Source organism: Dipodomys ordii, unplaced genomic scaffold (genome assembly GCF_000151885.1).
Source record: "Dipodomys ordii isolate 6190 unplaced genomic scaffold, Dord_2.0 Scaffold123, whole genome shotgun sequence".
Taxonomy (NCBI): Eukaryota; Metazoa; Chordata; class Mammalia; order Rodentia; family Heteromyidae; genus Dipodomys; species Dipodomys ordii.
Genome location: NW_012267339.1, coordinates 3,503,203 through 3,523,837, shown reverse-complemented (window position 1 = coordinate 3,523,837; position 20,635 = coordinate 3,503,203). Strand labels below are relative to the sequence as shown.

General features: G+C 34.9%; 1 protein-coding gene across 1 annotated transcript in view; it reads left to right on the top strand.

The window, feature by feature from the left end:
* Pdgfc (platelet derived growth factor C) overlaps positions 1-20,635 on the top strand; it is a 219,335-nt gene that overhangs the window by 157,306 nt on the left and 41,394 nt on the right. The window contains exon 3 of the mRNA XM_013029858.1: positions 11,234-11,414. Within this exon, the coding sequence (XP_012885312.1) occupies positions 11,234-11,414 (181 nt within the window). The remainder of the gene's footprint in view (positions 1-11,233; positions 11,415-20,635) is intronic.

The following is a 20,635-nucleotide window of genomic DNA, read 5'->3' as shown; positions in this document are numbered from 1 at the left end:
GCTGCAATAAACATAGTTGTGCTGGTAGCTTTAGTATGGCCTTGTTTGTGATCATTTGGGTAAATGCCCAAAAGTGGGATTTCTGGGTCATAGGGAAGCTCTATGTGGAGTCTTTTGAGGAACAATACACTTTCCAAAATGGATGAACAAGTTTATACTCCCACCAACAATGCAGTAAGGTTCTCTTCTGTCCAAATCCCCTCTAACATCTGTTGTTTTTAGAGTTCTTGATTATAGTCATTTTAACTGGGGTGAGTTGGAATCTCAATGTTGTTTTGATTTGCATTTCTTTAATGGCTAAAGAAGTCAAGCATTTCTTCACTTGTCTATTGGCCATTCTTATTTCCTTTTCAGAGAAGTTTCTCTTGTCTTTAGCCCACTTATTTATTGGGCAGTGGTTTCTTTGAGGATTTGTTGTTGGGGGATTTAATTTTTTAAGTTCCAGGTATATTTTAGATATGAGACCATTGTATGGCTAGTGAAAATCTTGTCCCAATTACCCCAGCTTTCTTACTCTTGCCTGTATAACTTTTGCCTTGTTGTATAAATTCCTTGTACTCCAAAATGGACATAATAAGAATAGCTAGATAGGTTGATGTTTATGCAGTATTTGGTTTTTCACAAGTCCCATATAATATTTGTTCTATTAAGATGTGTACTCTTCTAATCAAATATTTTAGAAGCCTTCTTGGGTATTCTTTCTTTGACTGGTTGGTTGGTTTTGGGGGTGATGATACTGGGGTTTAAACTCTGGGCTTTGGTGTTTGCTTAGAGAACACTGCCAATTAAGCCACACCTTTTAGCCCTTTGTTGAAAGTTTGATTAAAAGGGGGTCATGACATTTTTGTCATTCAGCACAATAGTATGTGCCCTCTTACAGTATGTAATTATACATTATTGGTTAAATTTATAGATATGAAAATTTTAGCTCCTACTGTGACATTATTCTAGTTTTTTTTCTGTTACAAAGAAAAACTAATGATTTTGTATATCAATCCTATATTCAATAACTTTATCAAATTCTCTTCTTAGTTTCAGATCATTTTTAAAGCTTAAGTTTTAGAGTCAGTTTTGATTTCTCTCTTTTTGTGTCAGAGCTTATACTACCTCTTGTCAAATCTGCCTTAATGTTTACAATAAGTTCAACATTATAAGCCCCATCTCTCAGCCTGAACTTCAAGCCGTGTTATCCTCCTCTGAATTATAACCATCCTCTTCTAGCCTGTTGCTTATTCCACTACAATCTACTCTCAAAAAAGGAAAAAGAATCAAATCACCAAGGCAGGGATCATTTGGATCATCCATTTCTGTTAAAGCTTTTTTCTTCATAATTTTCATATTTCCTACTGTTTATTAATAGTTGATTAGACAAAGTTATTTTAGCATTTATTAATATGATCATAGTTTTTTCTCTTTTTAGTATTTTTCAGGTTCATTTTTATATTCTTATCTATGAACAAAAATCATACGTATTAGTATTAGTCTGTAAATGCATTAATTACATTTGGAACGTTTGCACCTTCCTTTTATTTTTTTTTTCAAAAGACATTTGGCAAGGCAAAGTTCACTTCTGTAGAAGGGTGTGCCACCAGCCAAAAATCTGGCAACCAAACTCTCAGAGCAGGCAGGCCCCGCCCTTCTCCTCAAATTGGCTGAGCATTGCCAGAGCTTCAGAATCTGCTCTGGATTGGCTAGTTTGAAGAGAGTAGGATGTATTTCTTAAAGTAATCTCTAAAAGACTTAGAGCTAAGATTAGCAGTACACAGGCAATCTTTTTGAGCAATCTATCAAGAATAAATCCTTTCTTATCTAAAATCATTTCCTCTCTTCTTTATTTGCTCATACTATTTTAGCAGAATAATCGACAAGAGCCAGGTCACCAAGCCAAAGTAGGAGCTTTTAAGCAACCCACTTTGATAAAAAAAAAAAGACAGCTTTTCTCACAACTACCTTCCCCCTTCTTACTTTCTATTCTTTCCTTCAAATTCTTTTAACATTATTTTACCCTCTATCTCAGCTGTATTTAACAATTAGTATGATAAGGACATTTGGACAGTGCAGTCTCTTAATTTATGAATTAGTTTCCCTATGAATTAGTCCCACAAAAACCAACTAAAGTGATTTTCATCAATAAGGGACATTAAGAATTTTAGTCAACACCCCCTTACTCCCTTCTATTTTCTAGCCAGCTAGTAAATGTACAGTCTTTGACCCCAATCAGGAATCATATCAGAAGCCATTTGATTTTCCCATGCCATCTTGCAACTGGGCCTTAATTGTAGACATAATTGATTCCATTTTTTAATTTTAGTGGCTATTTGATTTCTTAGTCTTCAATTTATCAGAAAGTCCTCCTTGGACCAAAAGGTATCAATGTAAACCTCGAGGTCAGATGACCCACCTGGGTTGAGACCTATTTTTGTGGCTCCTTTGTTAAAGAGAGCTTTGGTTTTTGAAATGCCAGGGGTGATGAACCAAAGTTCATGTTCTGCTCTATTTGAGCAGACAACCTCAAGCAAAAGTCTCCTACAATGTCACCAAACATGAGCTCTAGCAGGGGTGAGAGCACATGTATTATCTCCTGAAAAAGACCAGCTCTCACTGTACCTGAATATGTTTCCCTGTAACTCTAATTTTTCCCACTCTGCCTAGAGAGGCATGAAATAAAAGTTAGAGGTATAGGCCAGTGACTTAACTGAGGAGGCTTTATTGGCTTTATTGGAAACAATAATGACAACCTTCTTCAGGACTTGTTGCCCCATGCCGCTTTGTCTTAGAAGAGGTCTTTCATGCATACTATGCCTTTGGGATCTGTGTGCACTTCCCTTTTTATGAGTGAAATTTTTAATGGTAGATATTTCTATTTTAATGCTAAATATTTCCATTTCAAAGATTTTCGGTACAAAATTTAGGCTATATGCAGTTTTATATGCAGTTAGGAGGATGGGTGCTATTTTCAATTCTTATAATTGTTTATATATAGTTGTATGAAATACACTCTTAAATATTAAATGGATTTTCATCTATTTTTCTGTCTTCTTGCTAAGTTTATAATTTTTTTTTACTCTTTCTCTCCCTATGAATGACAGATAGATAGACAGACAGATAGATAATATAGACAGAATTCAGAATTTTATTTTTGGTTATAGCTTATAAATTTTTTTCATTACTTATCTCTTTTGTCTTGTTTTCTTTTATACAACAAGTTTGAATGTTGAATGCATGGTTGCTTATATTTTTACTTACTAATTAGATAAAACTAATTTAATTAATTTCCCACTGATTATTTTCATTTCCTTTTTATTTGTTTTTCTTTTTTGTTTTTGTTCTATGTTCTAGTCCTGGGACTTGAATTCAGAGCCTGGATGTTATCCCTGAGCTATTTTTTATTTATTGGCTCAAAACTAGCACTCTACTATTGAGCCATAGCTCCTCTACCAGCTTTGTGTTGGCTAATTGGAGATAAGAGCCTCATGGACTCTCTTGCCTTGGCTGGCTTTAAATGCTGATACTTAGATCTCAGCTACCTGAATAGCTTAGATTGCAGGCATCAGCCACCAGCAATGGGACATTTTAACCAATTTTTTTAATAGCTAGAACTCTCATATTTTCAGCATTGTTTCAGTATGTATGTCTTGTTAGTCCCAAGAAACAAAAAAGCTTCTTTTACTTCCAAGTTAGGTTTAAAATTCTTCTTGAATTTAGAATGATTGAATATTATAAAATACATACAAAAAATCAAAATTTGGATGTCCAAATTAGCAAATTTAGTGATCAGTGTCATTTGTAGTAGCCTAGTATTATTTTAAGCCCTTCAATATAACCATTTGGTTAATTTGAACAGAGCCACACAAATTATTGGCAATTACTCCTCATAATAAAGCAAATGTATTTATATGGGAAAATTTAAAATAGAAGTAGCACTTGGAGCTTGGGCTCTGGAGTTTTACCCTTGAAGTTGAAAATTCAGGTTTGTATTTAGTTGGTGTGTAAACTTAGAATAGCTTTTTTTTCTCTTTTGTAACCAAATGATGACAATAATAACGATGTCAACCTTTGTTTGCTATGAGAATTAAATTAGTTACAATAGTAAAAGTACAGGTGGCTCACATTTGCAATCCTAGATTGCAAATCAGGATGGTGAGATCAGAAGACAGCAGTTTGAAGCCAGGAAAGTCCATCAGACCCTTATCTTCAATTAACTCCGAAAAAACCAGAAGTGGAAGTGTAGCTCAAGTTATAAAGCACAGCCTTGAACCAAAATCTCAGGGACAACTCTCCCTGAGTTCAAGCACACTCAAAAATGAATGAACAAATGAATGAATGAATGAAAATAAAAGCACCTAAAAAGTGCCTACCACATAGACCTTGTGATTATTATGCTAAAAATTATTTTCAGTATAAATTAAAGCACAGACAATAATTTTGATTTCCAAATAGGAGTATAAAATCTTCTATTTCTGTTAGGGAGTTGCACTTCGCTTAACTGAAATAGAATAATTGTCCCCTTACTAATTTTATTACCTTTCTCAAGGAGCTCAGTTGACACTTGCAGAGCCAGGCCTCTCTGTAATCCACATCCACTTGTTGGCAGGATTTCACACCACTGTCAGGCTTGATAATTCATGGCCCAGATTTAATTGACAGGATTTTACTTCGTATCAACTAGAAACAGCCTGCTTTGAAGGCTGGTTTATTTTTGTTGAAGGAAGCTAGATGTCTGACAATTATGTTTACCAATGAATTTATTTTTTAATGTTTTTGAATTTATATCTTTGGTATACTCCTTAGAACTTCAAGGAGTAAGAGAACAGCCCTCACATCCTCAATTTTTAAATTCCCACATGAGAATGAAAAATTTTGTCTACAACACCAGACTTGTTTGTTCAACATAAAAGAACATAAATCCTCCATGGGTCCCCAGGGGTAGGTTAGAGAATAGGAGTGATCATTATAAACCACTTAGCCCTCTGTGTGCTGTATCATGTTACCGTGAGAAAGAGATGTCTGATTGGCTCATAAAATAGGCTTAGTAAATCCTTTAAATACTGATGTGAACAATTGTGCATCTTGAAAAGTAATACCTGAGGCTATGTTACATATAATCATTACCATGTCTCCAGGACAGTCACCCAAGTATCTATAGATTTGATTTCTGAATTTAAGAGAGAATGTGATTTATGTTTCAATGTTGCTTCTTTGAAACATTTCCCCTTTATTAGTTATGGTCTACATTAAAGGTTTTTCATTGCTTTCTCTATTTTCTTCTTGACACTTTGAGCTATATTAAAGTATATCAGCCAACCATCTTCTATGATGACTACCAACTTTTCTATGAATCTTATTCTGTAAATGGCATTTTATTCAAAGTATTAGAGCAGATCATTGGATTTAATACATGTTCTTTTTCCATCTTCATCTACAACCTCAATGAGATGGAAAAAATATTGAATCAAATAGTCTTGGTATTTTTTTTTCTTTTTTGTAATTTTTAGAACAAAATATCAACAGGTAGGCATGGGGCTCAAACAAGGTAGGTCTTCGTTTGATCTATTTTACCTGATCATATTTATATTTTAAGTACGAATTTAAATACAAATCTTATTTTTGTGATACTGGAGATGGAAGCCAGAGCAAGTTCAGAGCATGTCCTCAGACCTGATCTGTTTCACATCATCTTCAATGCAATTTTTTAAAGTTATTTTTGTAATTAAATCCTTTCCCAGGGAAGATTTGCAGTTATTTCTTTCTCTCCTCGACCCCCACCCCACCCCCGCTTTTATTTTCCTTTTTTTTTCTTTTGGCCAGTTCTGGGGCTTGAACTCAGGGCCTGGGCACTGTCCCTGAGCTTCTTGTGCTCAAGGCTAGCACTCTACTACTTGAGCCATTACACCATTTCTGGCTTTTTATGTTTATGTGGTACTGAGAATGGAACCCAGGGCTTCATAAATGCTAGGCAAGCATGATAACACTAAGCCACATTCCCAGCCCAGATTTCTAGTTCTTAATAAGAGGATATTTAAGCCTTAAGAAATAATTGTTTTATTAATAGTTCTACATACTGTAGGTATCATAACAGTTTTTAGATATAACAATAAAAATCAATATAAAATAGATGGATAATTTTTAGAGTTGTATTATTATATAATAGCTCTTGAAAAATAACTGGTAAATTTATTATGAATCATAAGAAGCATTTTTAAAAGTTTTACGGTTCTTTAAACAAAGAGGGTAGTACTCTTTGTAGATGGTGGGTTCATTTCACCATCATGGAACACAATACCATATAGATTATTAAATCAACATGATCAATGTATGCTTCAGGCTTACATGAACATGTAAGAAATAATCATGAGTTATTTAGCTATAAACCTTAAAAATAATATGATTGTTTTAAAATGGTACCAAATTCAGTGGCAAAGGGCTTCCTGAAATAAATTGGAGTGGACAATGATTTTTGTTTGTTTATTTTTTTGTTTTTCAATGTCAGACATTGAACTTGGGGGCCTCACACGTGTGCCAAGCAAGCTATTATGTATCTGTGTGTCTGTAGTTCCCAACCTAACTTACATGTTTGTTTGTTTTTGTGTCCTGAGGCTTGAAATCAGGGCCTGGGTGCTGTCCTTGAACTCCTTTTGCTTTTTTCACAGCTCTACTTCTGGCTTTTGGGATGACTAACTGGAAATAAGAGTCTGATAGACTTTGCTTCCTGGGCTGGCATTGAATCATGATCCTCAGATCTCAGCCTGCTGAGTAACTAGACACAGGCGTGAGCCACCACTGCCGGGACCAATTAATAACCTTTTAAGAGTTTTACTCGAGATATTTCTGAATTTAAAAACCATTCAAGGGGGGAGGATCAGGTGGGGAGAGATGGGGGGAGTATAGGAAGGGATGGGAAGGAGAAACAAAGAGAAGGCAACAATGCTTGATAAGAAATGTACTCGTTATCTTGCCCATGCAATTGTAAGTCCTCTGTATAGTATTTTCAAAATTAAAAAACATTAGAAACCATTTAAAATATATTTTTGTGTGTGTATGTTACAGTTCTGGGGCTCAAACTCAGGGCTTGAGCACTATCCCTGAGCTTTTTTGCTCATGGCTAGCACTCTACCACTTGAGCTACAACCCCACTTCTGGCTTTTTGGTGGTTGGTTGGAGATAAGAATTTCATGGACTTTCCTGCCCACGCTGACTTCAAGCATCCTGAATAACTAGAATTATAGGTATGAGTGACTGACACCCAGCAAAACCATTTTTTTATTTAAATAAGTCACAAATCAGATAAGCATCTATGAACAGAAAATTATGTAAACTCCAGTAATAATGTAAGTTATTCATTTTAGATTTTCAGAACGTGATGTTCTTTTTTCCGGAGATGCTTTCTATATTTCACTTATGATAGCTATTTTGATAATGACCTCAAGAAACATTTAGACACAAGTATTCTTTTTTCCCAACCTGTTAATTGCAACTGACCTTATAATTGCCAGATCTGCTGGGGGTGCTTGTTTTTCTCTTTTCTAATCTTCCTATAGCATTTGTTGCTATAGGTCATATCTGCTCTGATAGGAAACCCACCCCCCAACTTTCCCTCTTCCCTTACATCTGTAATGCTCCTCCTTTTACTGACTGCTCCCTGTGTGTCTTTGTTAAAGCATCTTGCCTCATGACTCACACGTGAAATATTTCCTAGGATGCCTTAAGTATTTGATGATTTTGTTACTGCCTTCTTTGAAACCTCCAAGGGCTTGCTTCCTATGCTACAGAGCTGTCCCACGCTAATGATTATAGGGCAAATAATATAAATAAGTAAGTGAAGAGATCTAGGTGTTAAAGAGAAAAGTTAGCAAGTAAGTAGCGAATTCTCAACCAAAAAGGATATAGCTCATGTAGTCTTTTTTACTTAACTTCAGTTAAGTTTTTACCAACTTCAGTAGCTGTGAAAACAAGTGCTCTTTTTATCACTGCTCACGTTCAGCTGTTTACTGTGAGCTGGGCATGCAAGTGCTGCAGAAAAAACTAAATTAAACAAGAATCTTTCCTGTCCTGGGACTCACATCAGCTCTGGAAGATGAGCATTTATAGAGTCATAGTAAGGGTGGTAAGACTCAGAATTATTCAATATTGCCAGTTCTTCAAACATAAACTGAGAAATACAGATTTTTTTTGCACAAGATTCAGGTTTTTTTTCTTTTAATGTATTGACAAAATTTAAAACTATGTTCACCCCTGTTTACAACATTGGCCTAAAAAAAAAAAAGGTTATAACAGCTTAGTCTGCAATAGCAAGGCTCCCCCACCTCTGCCCTCTTTTTCCTGCTTGATTTTACATCCCCTTCTTTGTGTCTCATCCTCTATTCATGATTGACCATGCCTGGCCCCTTCATTCTAAAATTACCTCTTGTGTATTGTACTTCTTGCTAGAATGCATTTCCATGTCCCTGCCTTTTCACCCCGGTCAGTCAATACTCACTGACAGCCCAGACGTCAAATAGTCAGTAAAGTGATCCTAATCTCCCAATGTAAAATGACTCTTATTTTTCCAGTTTGTCAGAGTTCTCTCTTGGTAGAGTTCATGCTGATGTGCTTTATGGACCTTGATCCCAAAGAAGCTATAGTTTCATCTTTGTTTCCTTAGGCTCCAGCACATCAGTATATGAGTTTATGAGTCATTGCTCATAAACACTTATGAAATGAATAGAGAAAATCTTGTCCGATGTTGTTTTACCTCCCAAGCACCGAACCAACTGAGAATCTCTGAAGAGAAGCTTTGTTTACCGGGTAGATAAGCTTGTGAAAATTACCATTCGATGAAAATGATAATTGATGACATTTGAATGATTTATATTTGAACTGTTTACCTCCCACTTCCATTTCTCTACACACACACACACACACACACACACACACACACACACATCATGTTCTGAAATAAGTATGTCTGGTTTATGCAGTCCTAATCTGTGACTCAATTTTTCCTTGTGTTTTAGACTTTTCTTCTTTTATTGATTTCAAAGCCTTCAGTTTATCTTAAATAGTAGCTATCTGGGCATGAAAAGGTACAGATTAGAAATGGGGAACACTTTAGAGAGTGGAAAGTCTATATCTAGAATGTTTAAGGATAGTATATGTACTGTTCCACTTTAATTTACTTTGTGAGATTGAGGTCAATAGCCTCAATTTATAAAGATACTTAGTTATATTTTGTCTTATTTCAACAAGTTTTTCTTCTTGAATATCAATACAACATAAAATTTTATTTTTTGTCATAGCTACTTAGGAGGCTGAGATCTGAGGATCACAGTTCAGGCCAGGCTAGGCAGGAAACTCTGTGAGACTCTTAACTCCAGTAAACTACAAGATAAGCCATAACTAGAGCTATAGCTCAAGTGGTAGAGTGCTAGCCTTTAGCAAAAGAAGTTCAGGGACAGTGCCCATGCCTTGCATTCAATCCTTGGGACTTGGAAAAACAACAGCAACAACAAAAATCAGTTTTCCAACCACATCGGACTTATTTTTTTAACAAAATTTTTGCAGTATCCTATTTAATATTCTAAAGTACAATTTAAAGAAGCTATTTTCCAATCTTCTAGTTATATGTATAGTTGCTCAAGAATTAAATGAAAGGCCCACATATGATAGAAAGTTAAAATAAAGGCTGGGGTTTAGCTCACAAGTGGAGTACTTGCTCAGCTCCTCACAAAGCCCTGAGTTTGATCCCTATTACTGAAAATAAAATGCTGACATAATATTAATTTCTATTATAATGTTGTAAATGTACATTAGTAATTAGAGTAAAATAAAAGAAGTTGGTCATATGTTTGCATCTTTTAAGCAGACTTATTGTGAGTGTGATAGCCATAGGTATAGATGTATGTATACTTATTATTACTTATGTAAATAGTATGCCAAGATTTTCTTTTTATGATTTATTTTTCTGGAGCATAGGGCAACTATAGCAATGTGCTAAGCAAGGTATAAAATTTGGCTTACTTTGTTGGATTGTTGAATGTCTAGTTCTGGAGAATTTAGCTCAAACTAAAATAATATAAAGCATAATTAAGTTTATACATGTGATAATGTCTGATTCTGAACATGGAAAATCAAGAGCAGAAATTTCACCTGCACTAAATGTCCAGTGGAATATTTGACAGACATAGGGGTCATGAGACAAATATTTGTGTCCAAAACATTCCAATGTTAAGTGTTCTCAGACATTGCTCACTCCATTTCAATAGTTCCCTTCTAGTGGTCAGTCCTTCACCTCACTGAAAATGTTTCTACATATTTTTGAAATATCTTGTGAGACAATACTGCTGCAACTTCCTCGGATCTAAATCTTCCCAAGCAAATTTAGCATGTTTAAAACAGACATTCATGGACTGGGAAGGTGGCTCAGTGGTAGAACGCTTGCCTTGCATGCATGAGGCCCTGGGTTCGATTCCTCAGCACCACATAAGCAAAAAGAAAAAAGCCAGGGAAGTGGCGCTGTGGCTCAAGTGGTAGAGCTGAAGAGCTGAGGGGCAGCACCCAGGCACAGAGTTCAGGTCCCAAGACCGGACCCCCCCCCAAAATAAAACAGACATTCATTCCTTATGGTCAAGATTTAATGGGTGGTGTAAAACAGAAAAAGGCAAAACTAACTCCTTTTTTCAAGAATTTAGTAGACTAAGAAAGGTGGGTCACGTACACACACATACATATATGTGAAAGATGTCAGTGAGCTGAGAATCCAAAGGAAGAATGCAGAAGCAGTACTAAACAAAGTGGAGGTGGCGGATTTGTAAAGAGATGGCTCCAATATAGTTCTCTCAGCCGAGAAAAGGAAGCCAAGCCCATTACTTTCAGAAAGCAATGGTCAGTGCTAAAAGCAATTAAGAATGTAGAAAGACTGTTACCTCCATATGGAAGAAGCATTGACTAACTCATGAATTGAATGTCAGATAGAGTTACTTCATACAAAATATTTTAGTTCTAAGATGGCTATTTAGTAAATTTGGAATTTTTTAATAACAAAACTGGAGAACATCAAAAATAAGACTCAGGATTTCTTCAATTATGATCTTCTTTTCATTGTTTCTTCTTCTGAATATTGAATTATCTCCATCCAGTAAAATGTTAGATTAATAGTTGCTATGGTCTGAGTGTTCACTGAATCTGAAGATATGGAATTTGATCTGCCAAAATAAGAGATCATGATTTGTTCTCTTTTCCCTGTATCTTCTTGTAGGTATGATTTTGTAGAAGTTGAAGAACCCAGCGATGGAACTGTGTTAGGGCGCTGGTGTGGTTCTGGCGCTGTACCAGGGAAACAAATTTCTAAAGGAAATCAAATCAGGATAAGATTTGTATCTGATGAGTATTTTCCTTCTGAACCAGGATTCTGCATCCACTACAACATTGTGGCTCCAGTAAGTATCACTTGGAGATTCTAGACTTCCAGTGAACCTACTGTTTGTCTACTTGATTTCCTCCTTTTAAAATAGGAATCAGAAAACCAAAGACCTTTCACTGGTTTGAGTTTTTCCCACAACCTAAATGCCATCACTTTAGATCCTTAGAAATATTTAATGTCTAATCAAAATAATTAATGAAATATGTGCTTTTACATTTGTAGGATTATACCAAAGCCTTTCTTTAGCCATTCATAGCTGTTTGGTTTTTCAGCATTGATGGGAAATCACAAAGAAATTTTTTGTTAATGTATGTATAACTCTTTTATTATCTAGTGAACACCATAAAAATTGGACTTTTAGGACTGGAGGTATGGCTTAACTGGTAAAGCAACTAACTGCCTAGCAAGTGATAAGGCTGTGAGTTCAAATCCCAATACCATCAAAAGGAAAATAAAACATTAAAAAAACGGACTTTGTTGGGGCTGAGAAGGTGGTTCAGTGGTAGAGTGCTTGCCTTGCATGCATGAGGCCCTGTGTTCAATTCCTCAGCACGACATAAGCAGAAAAAGCCAGAAGTGGCACTGTGTGGCTCAAATGGTAGAGTGCTAGCCTTGAACTGAAGAGCTGAGGGACAGCGCCCAGGCCCAGAGTTCAGACCCCATGACCAACAACAAAAAAAAGGATTACTTTTTAATCTTACTAACTCTTGTTATTCAGAACCTGCTATCCTTATTTTCTAACTCCTTTTGGAATTAATACATTGCAGAGCTAGAACCTAGCGCTATTTGAGATTAATACCATTTTGACTGAATTTGTTGACTGAATTTGTTTTTGTTGTGACTTAAATATTCATGTTTTATTCATTTTACCATTTTCCATTAAAGTGGGATCATTTCTACTCATATTACATAACTTTAGGTATGCTGTTTATAAATATATACCTAACAACTTTTCTTTTTTTTTCTTTTCCCTAAAGAAAGGCAAACTTATCAGAGTTCTTTTAGATCAATATATCAAATATATTTTAAAAGTTAGTTACCTCTGTTCTCCTATTTAAGATTTATACTGCTTTAATAATATTCATGACCCTGATACCCAAGAATTTTTCACTCTTACTAGAATTTAAGGAATATTTCAATTTTGTCTAATTATAATTATACTTTGCAACATAATTATTTTCTTTTTGTATTTTATGTATTATTTCAAACATCTCTATCTGCTACTAGATCTCAAAAATGCTGAAAAATATGTTGCTGTTATTTATTACATTCTGTTCATAATCTAGCAGTTCTTATGTTTGTGTTTTGTAGTATGACTTTGAAATTTAACCAATAGTATCACAGTTAAAAAGGATTTAACAGCTGGTATATTTAACAAATTTGACAGAAGCAAGTAGAACACAATATGATGAAGGATACTTTTTTGACAGCATAAGTTCTTATTGAGCAGAAAAGCAATTACACAAGCAATAATACAAAGAAAATAAAAAAATTATGGAGCCAACATTTAATGTCGTAATTTTAAGTATAAATGTAGCTCAAAAACAATAAAATGCTATCTAAATTTGAAAATGATAATTCGTTCAGTTAATTGTATACTTTTAGTTAATTGTAATACTTTATTGCACAGATTGATGGTATCTCTAAAATAGAAATTTGTTTGTGACTCTTAATCAAATTCTTACATAGTTTATTTACATGTCTATATTTCTATCCCATTCTGAAACACATTTTGAGATCAGAGATTCTAACATTTTCTTTACTTTTGAAAATGTCTTAATTTAATAATTTGCATTTGAGATTTTAGGATTTAATAGAATTTAACCATTTGAACTAGAAATGAAAGTTATTTCAGTTACAGAAGTATATACATTTTAAAAATATTGTTGATATGCACTATTTTAGTACTGTGATTTTTTTTGTTTGACTAAAGCCACTAAGAATTATTCTCTGACTCCTGCCTTATAGAATTTATTATTTTGCCATTCACCAATGGCTCCTTCCTGTAATCCTAGCTACTCAGGAGGCTAAGATCTGAAGATCACAATTTGAACTCAGCCTGGGCAGGAAAGTCCTTTTCTGGGCAGGAGATCCTTTTCTGCAATTAACCACCAAAAAGGTGGAAATGGATCTGTTGTTCAAGTGCTAAACTTGAATAAGAAGTCTCAGGGACAGCACCTAAGTCCTGAGTTTAAGCCCCAGGACTGGGACAAATTTTTTTTTTAATGTATGTGTGTGAATACACACATATGTATATTAGTAGGTACTTACTCATTCCCATCCTAGGATAAAAGTAAATAGTAAATGAAAAAAGAGGTCTGGGAAGGCGAGTCAGTGGTAGAGGGCTTGCCTCTCATGGATGAGGCCCTGGGTTCGATTCCTCAGCACCATATAAACAGAAAAAGCCAGAAGTGGCCCTCTGGCTCAAGTGGTAGAGCATTAACCTTGAGCTGAAGAACTCAGGGATAGTGCCCAGGCCCAGAGTTCAAGCCCCAACAACAAAAGAAAGGAAGGAAGGAAGGAAGGAGGAAAGGAAGGAAGGAAGGGAAAACGAAAGAAAAGAAAGGGTGTGACTCTTCTCTTCACATTATGCTAATCTAATGTTTCTGCTACAAAAGAAAACTCAAAAGCTGATCTGGATGTATGCCAAGAGTAAGGGTTATCTTTTTATGATTTTTATGACTATATTATCTGAAGCATGTGGATTAAATTAAATATCTCGAGACAGGAGCACAGAATGTTTATAGCACCCAGTTCAAGGAGCCCATTATGATCTGTCAATACTTAAATGTTGAAATGATTACATACCTGTCACCCTAGCTGAACTAACACAGGGTTTGCTGACAAATGCACTGCATATCTCTGTCAACCAGATTCATCAACTTTATATGAATCTGACAGACATGTATAGATATACTGATAGACATTTATGGATTATAGATATTACCATTCATTTCATTACCAAAGAAAACCCCTGTCACCTGAGACCATGCAGGACAACTAAGAAGCCTTGGGTCAAGTGTGAACCATCATTCAATTCAGTACCTTTGTAAATAGTTACTAAGACATTTTGATCAATCATAAATATAGCCTTTGATGGACTGACATTAAGTCTCACAGTGTTTTTGAGTCCTGCTTTCTAAATTGACCTACCTGGACTATAAGTACATGAATGATGGCTTGCAGGGGCATTGCAACTAATCTGACCATACCGAAATAATAGTTGATCTTGGGCTGGAGAAAATAATAGAGTTTGAAGGTAGGGAAGGTCTTACATTGTCAAATAAGTATATATTTGATGATTTTTAATAAATACTACCCCCTGAAGAGGTTAATTTGTATGTGTGTGTTGTATAAATTTTCCATTGTCACAAATTGGCTCTTCTTTAAATTTGTTTAAATTTGCTTTGACAGTTTGCCTGCTATTTCCTCCTGTCTCTTGTATTCTAATTCACCTTTCTCCTCACTTGTAGACACACTCATTCTACTCTTAATAATTGCCTGCAAAGGGGAAGGCTTGATGAGTGAGAAATGGACAGGTGATTATACTTTTAAGCTTTGCAGAATGTTTTGAGTTATCCTTGTATATTGCTAAGTGACATCTCCCCATGCCCCATGCACCTCTGCACACTAGCTAGGCAGCAATGAATCAGTCTTATCTTTGCATCACATAAATGAAAGCCTGAAGGAAGAAGGTTTCCCTCTTAGAGAATAAGCTTAATGGTTCTTATGGCATTTGCTCAGGGGCAAGTGCCCCTACAATCCCCTGTATCATCTCTGATATTTTGTTTTTTTCTCTTTCTCTGCTGAGTACTTCATATTAGCAAACACTGTGCCCCAGAGGTTGTGGTTGGAATGATTGCAAACCCACTGCTACAATATGCCCCTTGATGCTGCTACCACAATGGCTCCTTCACTTTGAAATGACAAAATACGATTCACAAGTCCTTTGTAGACTGTGAACTTTCTGAAATGAGGTATGATATGAGTGCCTGACTCAATACCAGACCCATTGCAGCTTCAGTTTAGGATTTCATAGCTATTCAGCCATTTCCCTTAGAATTGCTGAACTGCAACTGCTCCTCATATGAGATAAGTCACTTGTGCTACTTCTGCATCGTTAAGGTCATACATAACTAGAAGCATAGAATTACATCACATATTCTCCTGCTCATGACTCAGTGTGCTATCTCACTGAGGACAGAATCTGTCCGTACTGTAGGAATATGACAAGGGATTCTTTGTTTACAGTGAGGAGGGATGGGTAATGACACATCCACCAGAATTGAAGAACATAACACATATTTATCATTTTCTTGTTCTTAGTATGTATAATGTTTTTCTTATCTTCAGTAATCAACTTAAACATATTTTTTGAATTGTTTATGGGGCTTGTACTCAGTTCCTGGGTGGTGACCCAGAACTCTTTTGCTCAAGGCCACCCAGCACTGTACCACTTTGAGCTACACCTTCACTTCCAGTTTTTTTCGTGATTGGAGATAAGAGTTTCACTATCTTCCCTTACCAGGCTGGCTTTCTACTGAGATCCTCAAATCTCAGCCTCCTGAGTAGCTAAAAGTATAGACATGAGTCACCTGGGGCCCCACAGCTAAACAACATTTTATACCTATTTATAAATGGAAAACTTAAGTCAAAGCACATTTAATTTCCATGGAAAATTACAGAAAAATTGTTTTTAAATTCCTTATACTTTGTAAGTAAAGAGATACCTCTTTGTGAGCAGGAATGGATGTCTGATTCTATTCTACCTTTAGTGCCCTCAGGATTGGATTACCCTGTGTCTTAAGTGAACAGTTTTAAATATAGGATAATATTCTCACTAGTAGCTTTTGACACATAGATTGTTATTAAAAACTATGTCCATCCTTGTAAGATGACTGTCCATTAGTTAATAAATAATAGGCCATCCGGCTAAATAATAAATGATACCTTATTTTTTAAATGAAGTGTTGCTGATTGAATTTTTCAACACCTCTGTCTTATAAATACATCTCTTTCATTGGAAGTGTTGCAATCTTACTGTAATTTTTGATTCCCAAATACCTTAGACTGAGATGTAAATAAAATTTATCTCTCCCATTTTAGTTTTAAAAATGTCAACATGAAATCCTGACCTGTAGCTGTGGCAGTTGTAGCTTTTCAAAAATATCTGTAATACTAATTGAACCACATCCATTTAAATCTTTGACATTTCAATGCTAATTCACACAATTATTTTTGGATATATTATTTCCCACTTATGCAACAGTAATAATGAAAAATAAATCTGTGCAAATGATAAGGATAAATGATGTACATTCTACTTTTATGATTGTGCGTATGGAATTAAAAATGTCTTAACTTTTTTCTTTCCTGCCAAAAGAAAAGGAAAAAATAGAACTTGTAGATTATCGGAAAGAGATTGTTTGAGAAGAAATGAAGCAAAACTGAAATAAAACAGTGCTAGCTCATTTCTGTTTGGAGGCCACACACAGAGAGAACCAAGAGCATACTTCAGACCTTTTAGATAGAAGAGAAAATTTCTTGTTTAATTTTGGAATCATTTATATTAGATTATATATGTTTTACTCTGTGTAGTGTAGTATAAGCACCATTATTTAAAATGTTAAAAGACCTGCAAAGATTAAAACATAAGGATCTTTCACTCCAGGATCAAAAGACTTTATAAAAAGTTTTATTTTTCAGCCTGAAATATCAAAACCTTGAGTATATTATTGTGAAAAAACTTCAAATAAACCATATGTGTCTTTTATTTTTTATTTATTTTTTGTTGGTCGTGGGGCTTGAACTCTAGGCCTGGGCGCTGTCCCTCAGCTCTTCAGCTTAAGGCTAGTACCCTGCCACTTGAGCCACAGTGCCACTTCCAACTTTTTCTGCATATGTGCTGCTGAGGAATCAAACCCAAATTCAAACTCTATTTTATTAATCTAAACCTTATCTTAGTATCATTAATCCTAGTCTTATTTCAGTAATTTTTTCTTCATTATTTCTTATTTATTTTTTCTTAGTTCTTAGAGAACTAAGTAATATAATACTATGCTTGATGTGTTATTTTAGATATTTTGGAAATGGAGGGATTTTCTTTATTTTCTTCCAATCTGGTGAACATTATCTTAAAAAACACACACTAATTTCTTAAATGGTTTTTATTAAATATGATGTTTTAAAGTTTTTGAGTATAAATAGTAAGATAGTATTTATAATAACTTATTTACTCTTCTGTCCATGTAGTGAAAGTATAGGCTTACATTAAAAGAACTGGGTATCATCCATTGTAGTACTTAATATCAGGGTTTAACTACTACCTGAAAAGGTGGTTAGCTGAGGTATGAGGAGTCAGCAGAATACTTTTACTGTACTATCCAGTGAGACAGTAGCTTCCTTTATCTTCCTACTAAATTTGTCCTATTGTTCTACAACATTGCTTTTTAGGAGATGCATAATCAGTTAAACTTGTTTAAATAGTGGAGTTCTTATTTGTGTGCTTAAGAATTCATGGAGAGGGGCTGGGAAAGTGGCTCAGTGGTAGAGCGCTTGCCTTAAATGTATAAGGCCCTGGGTTCGATTCCTGAGCACCACATAAACAGCAAAAGCTGGAAGTGGCTCTGTGGCTCAAGTGGTAGAATGCTAGACTTGAGCTGAAGAACTCAGGAAGAAGTGCGTAGGCCCAGAGATCAAGAAAAAAAAAAGATTTTATGGACAGATGAACTAATAGTATTGATTGTCGTTGTAGAGTTTTCTGTGATATCAGGACACTATTGGGTTGTTAGCCCCATTGTCACCCTAACTATGTGTTTTCCCTCATGCTGACTTTGTAAATGACTTGTCTACAGTTAAGTCAGTGGGCTGGCCCTTGTACATGTTTTTTCTAGAGAGGGTGAGAAGGACACTTGGTGCCTGAGGTGCCATTGAGGAATGCATGACTGATTGCCAAAGTAGTTATTAATTATGCAGGACGCAGAGAACAAAGCAGCCCAGTGAACACTGAAGTTGGAAAGAGGAGAGGGACGGGGTTTCTTATCCCTCTGGCATATGCCAAATTATTGCACTGTGAGAGTCTTATAAAGAAAAATCTTAATGAAAAGCCAAATTTGCTTTTATGTTCAAGTTCAGAAAAATTCCACCCAAATCTCCAAGAAAGCTTCAAATTCAGTGTTGACTTTCTTATTTTAGAAAAAAATAAGCATACATAGAATAAAATTGCTTAGGGAAGTATCACTGAGAAAAACCTCTGTGGAAGGATATGCTTGAATTTTTTAAAGTATATCTTACGAACCTTCTTAATAATTCCATTGCATTTCTATGTTATGTAAAAGTGTTGTTTTGAAAACAAATTTTGATTTCCATAGAGAATTACGAGAAAGTCTTTTTGTATTATTAAGAGAATTAAAAGGGTATTTCCAGTGCTGTATCTACTGTGGTCTAATGCATAATTGAATGTTTTGATTTTTATTCATATATATATTGTGCTTGTGTATTTCTGCAAGGAGTTAAAAGATAATGTTTTATAGCACCAAAGCAATTATGCAACTGCTTTAGAGAATAGATAGTTGGCTGAAAGCCATTTTTAACCCAGTTTGTACCCCATTGGGCATGATGCTCTCTTTCATATAGATTGTTCTATCTGTGTTGCACTTCTATTGATCCTTTTGTTTCAGTTAATTCTTACTACATAAGAAAGCATTTCACAATTGGTAAGATTTGTGTTTAGAAATTTTTCAAAATTTGTAAATGAGCACACCCTTACGAGTTTGAAAGTCAGAAAGACTGTTTAAATTACTTATAAGTGCATTATAAATGAAAAGTTAGACCAATTGAAAGCTTGAGATTTGATTATTAATATTTTATGTATAAGGTCACAAATATTTTAATAGCTTGGAGTTAATATAGCAACCTAAAACTAAATGGAGAGAGTTGTTCTCTAAAAGTTAGGTTAATAAATTTTTCTTCAATACCCCAATACATGTTCTTATTGATCCTTTTAATATGTACTTTGTGCGTGATTTCTGATTAAGTACTTTTGTTCAGAAAAGTCAGAGATGTATATGACATCACCCTGTGTCTCCGGTGACTTAACTTGGTTTAGAGATAAAATACATATCAATGTAAGCACTTGCTCACTAATGGGAGTAAGTGTCAGAAAAGTGGTTTGGATTTAAGAAAGAACAAGGGTGATTGTTGAGAAGAGAGGAATGTCTTGTCTTTAAAGAAAATCTAAACAAATAAACAAAAAAATCCTAAGAGTTATCCCATATAAATTTCTATAAGGTATCTGAAAAACTCTTTCAAAACGTATTAACTGTCACATGTCTGAGATAGTGTTTCTTTTATTCTTGGGTAGTACCCACTCATTCGCCTTTCCATTAGACAAGTTTACAGATTTAAGCACAATTTTTCATATTACATGAGGAGAGCAGAGAATTTCTCCAAAAAATAAATTGAGCATGATGTAGTTTTACCGAGATCTTGGAGAAGTTTTTCATATTTTAACAAATGTGAATATTTTGTTGAACAGATTGGTTAAGTGCATACATTTTTAATGGCTAGCAAATCATGTTTACTGCCTCAACTCTTATTTTTCAGGCTTAAAGAGTGGAGCTATTCTTTTGTAGAATCAGATAGTTGTATTTTACTTTGTCACACATGTATGTATAATCCAGTTTTCTAAGCTATATGTTGAAGACTATCAATTTGTCAGCTCTCAATATCAGTTTCCCTGGGAGCTGTGATGGATTATGCTCTACTTCTTTTCTAATCAACAGTAAACTTGTCTAGTGATTCAGAGATGGCATAGTTCCAGCATGCAACCCAGCCTTTTTAGAACAGATATCTTTTTTTCATTCCAAGGTATGATGAGACATTTTAATAAAACATGACATTTCCAGTTGTCAAAGAAAAATATTACTTCATTTCCTCAAACTTTGTTTTTAAATGCAATTTAACTTTTTATCCAAGGTAATCTTGGACATAAAATTATAAGGCAAGTACTTCTTTTAGACTTTTTTCAAAACAGCAGTTCATCCCATCTTTTCCCTGAATTACTCTTTCTGCTCCTTGCAGGCAAGTACTTCTACTTCTTTGAGCTAATCCTTTCAAGAATTACCTGTACAGCTCCCTGCAACATGCTTTTCATACTGCTTCTTGATTCTTTAGTTTTAAGAAACAAAGGAGGAGGTAACAATGTCCAACAAGAATTGTACTTATTTCCTGATTTAT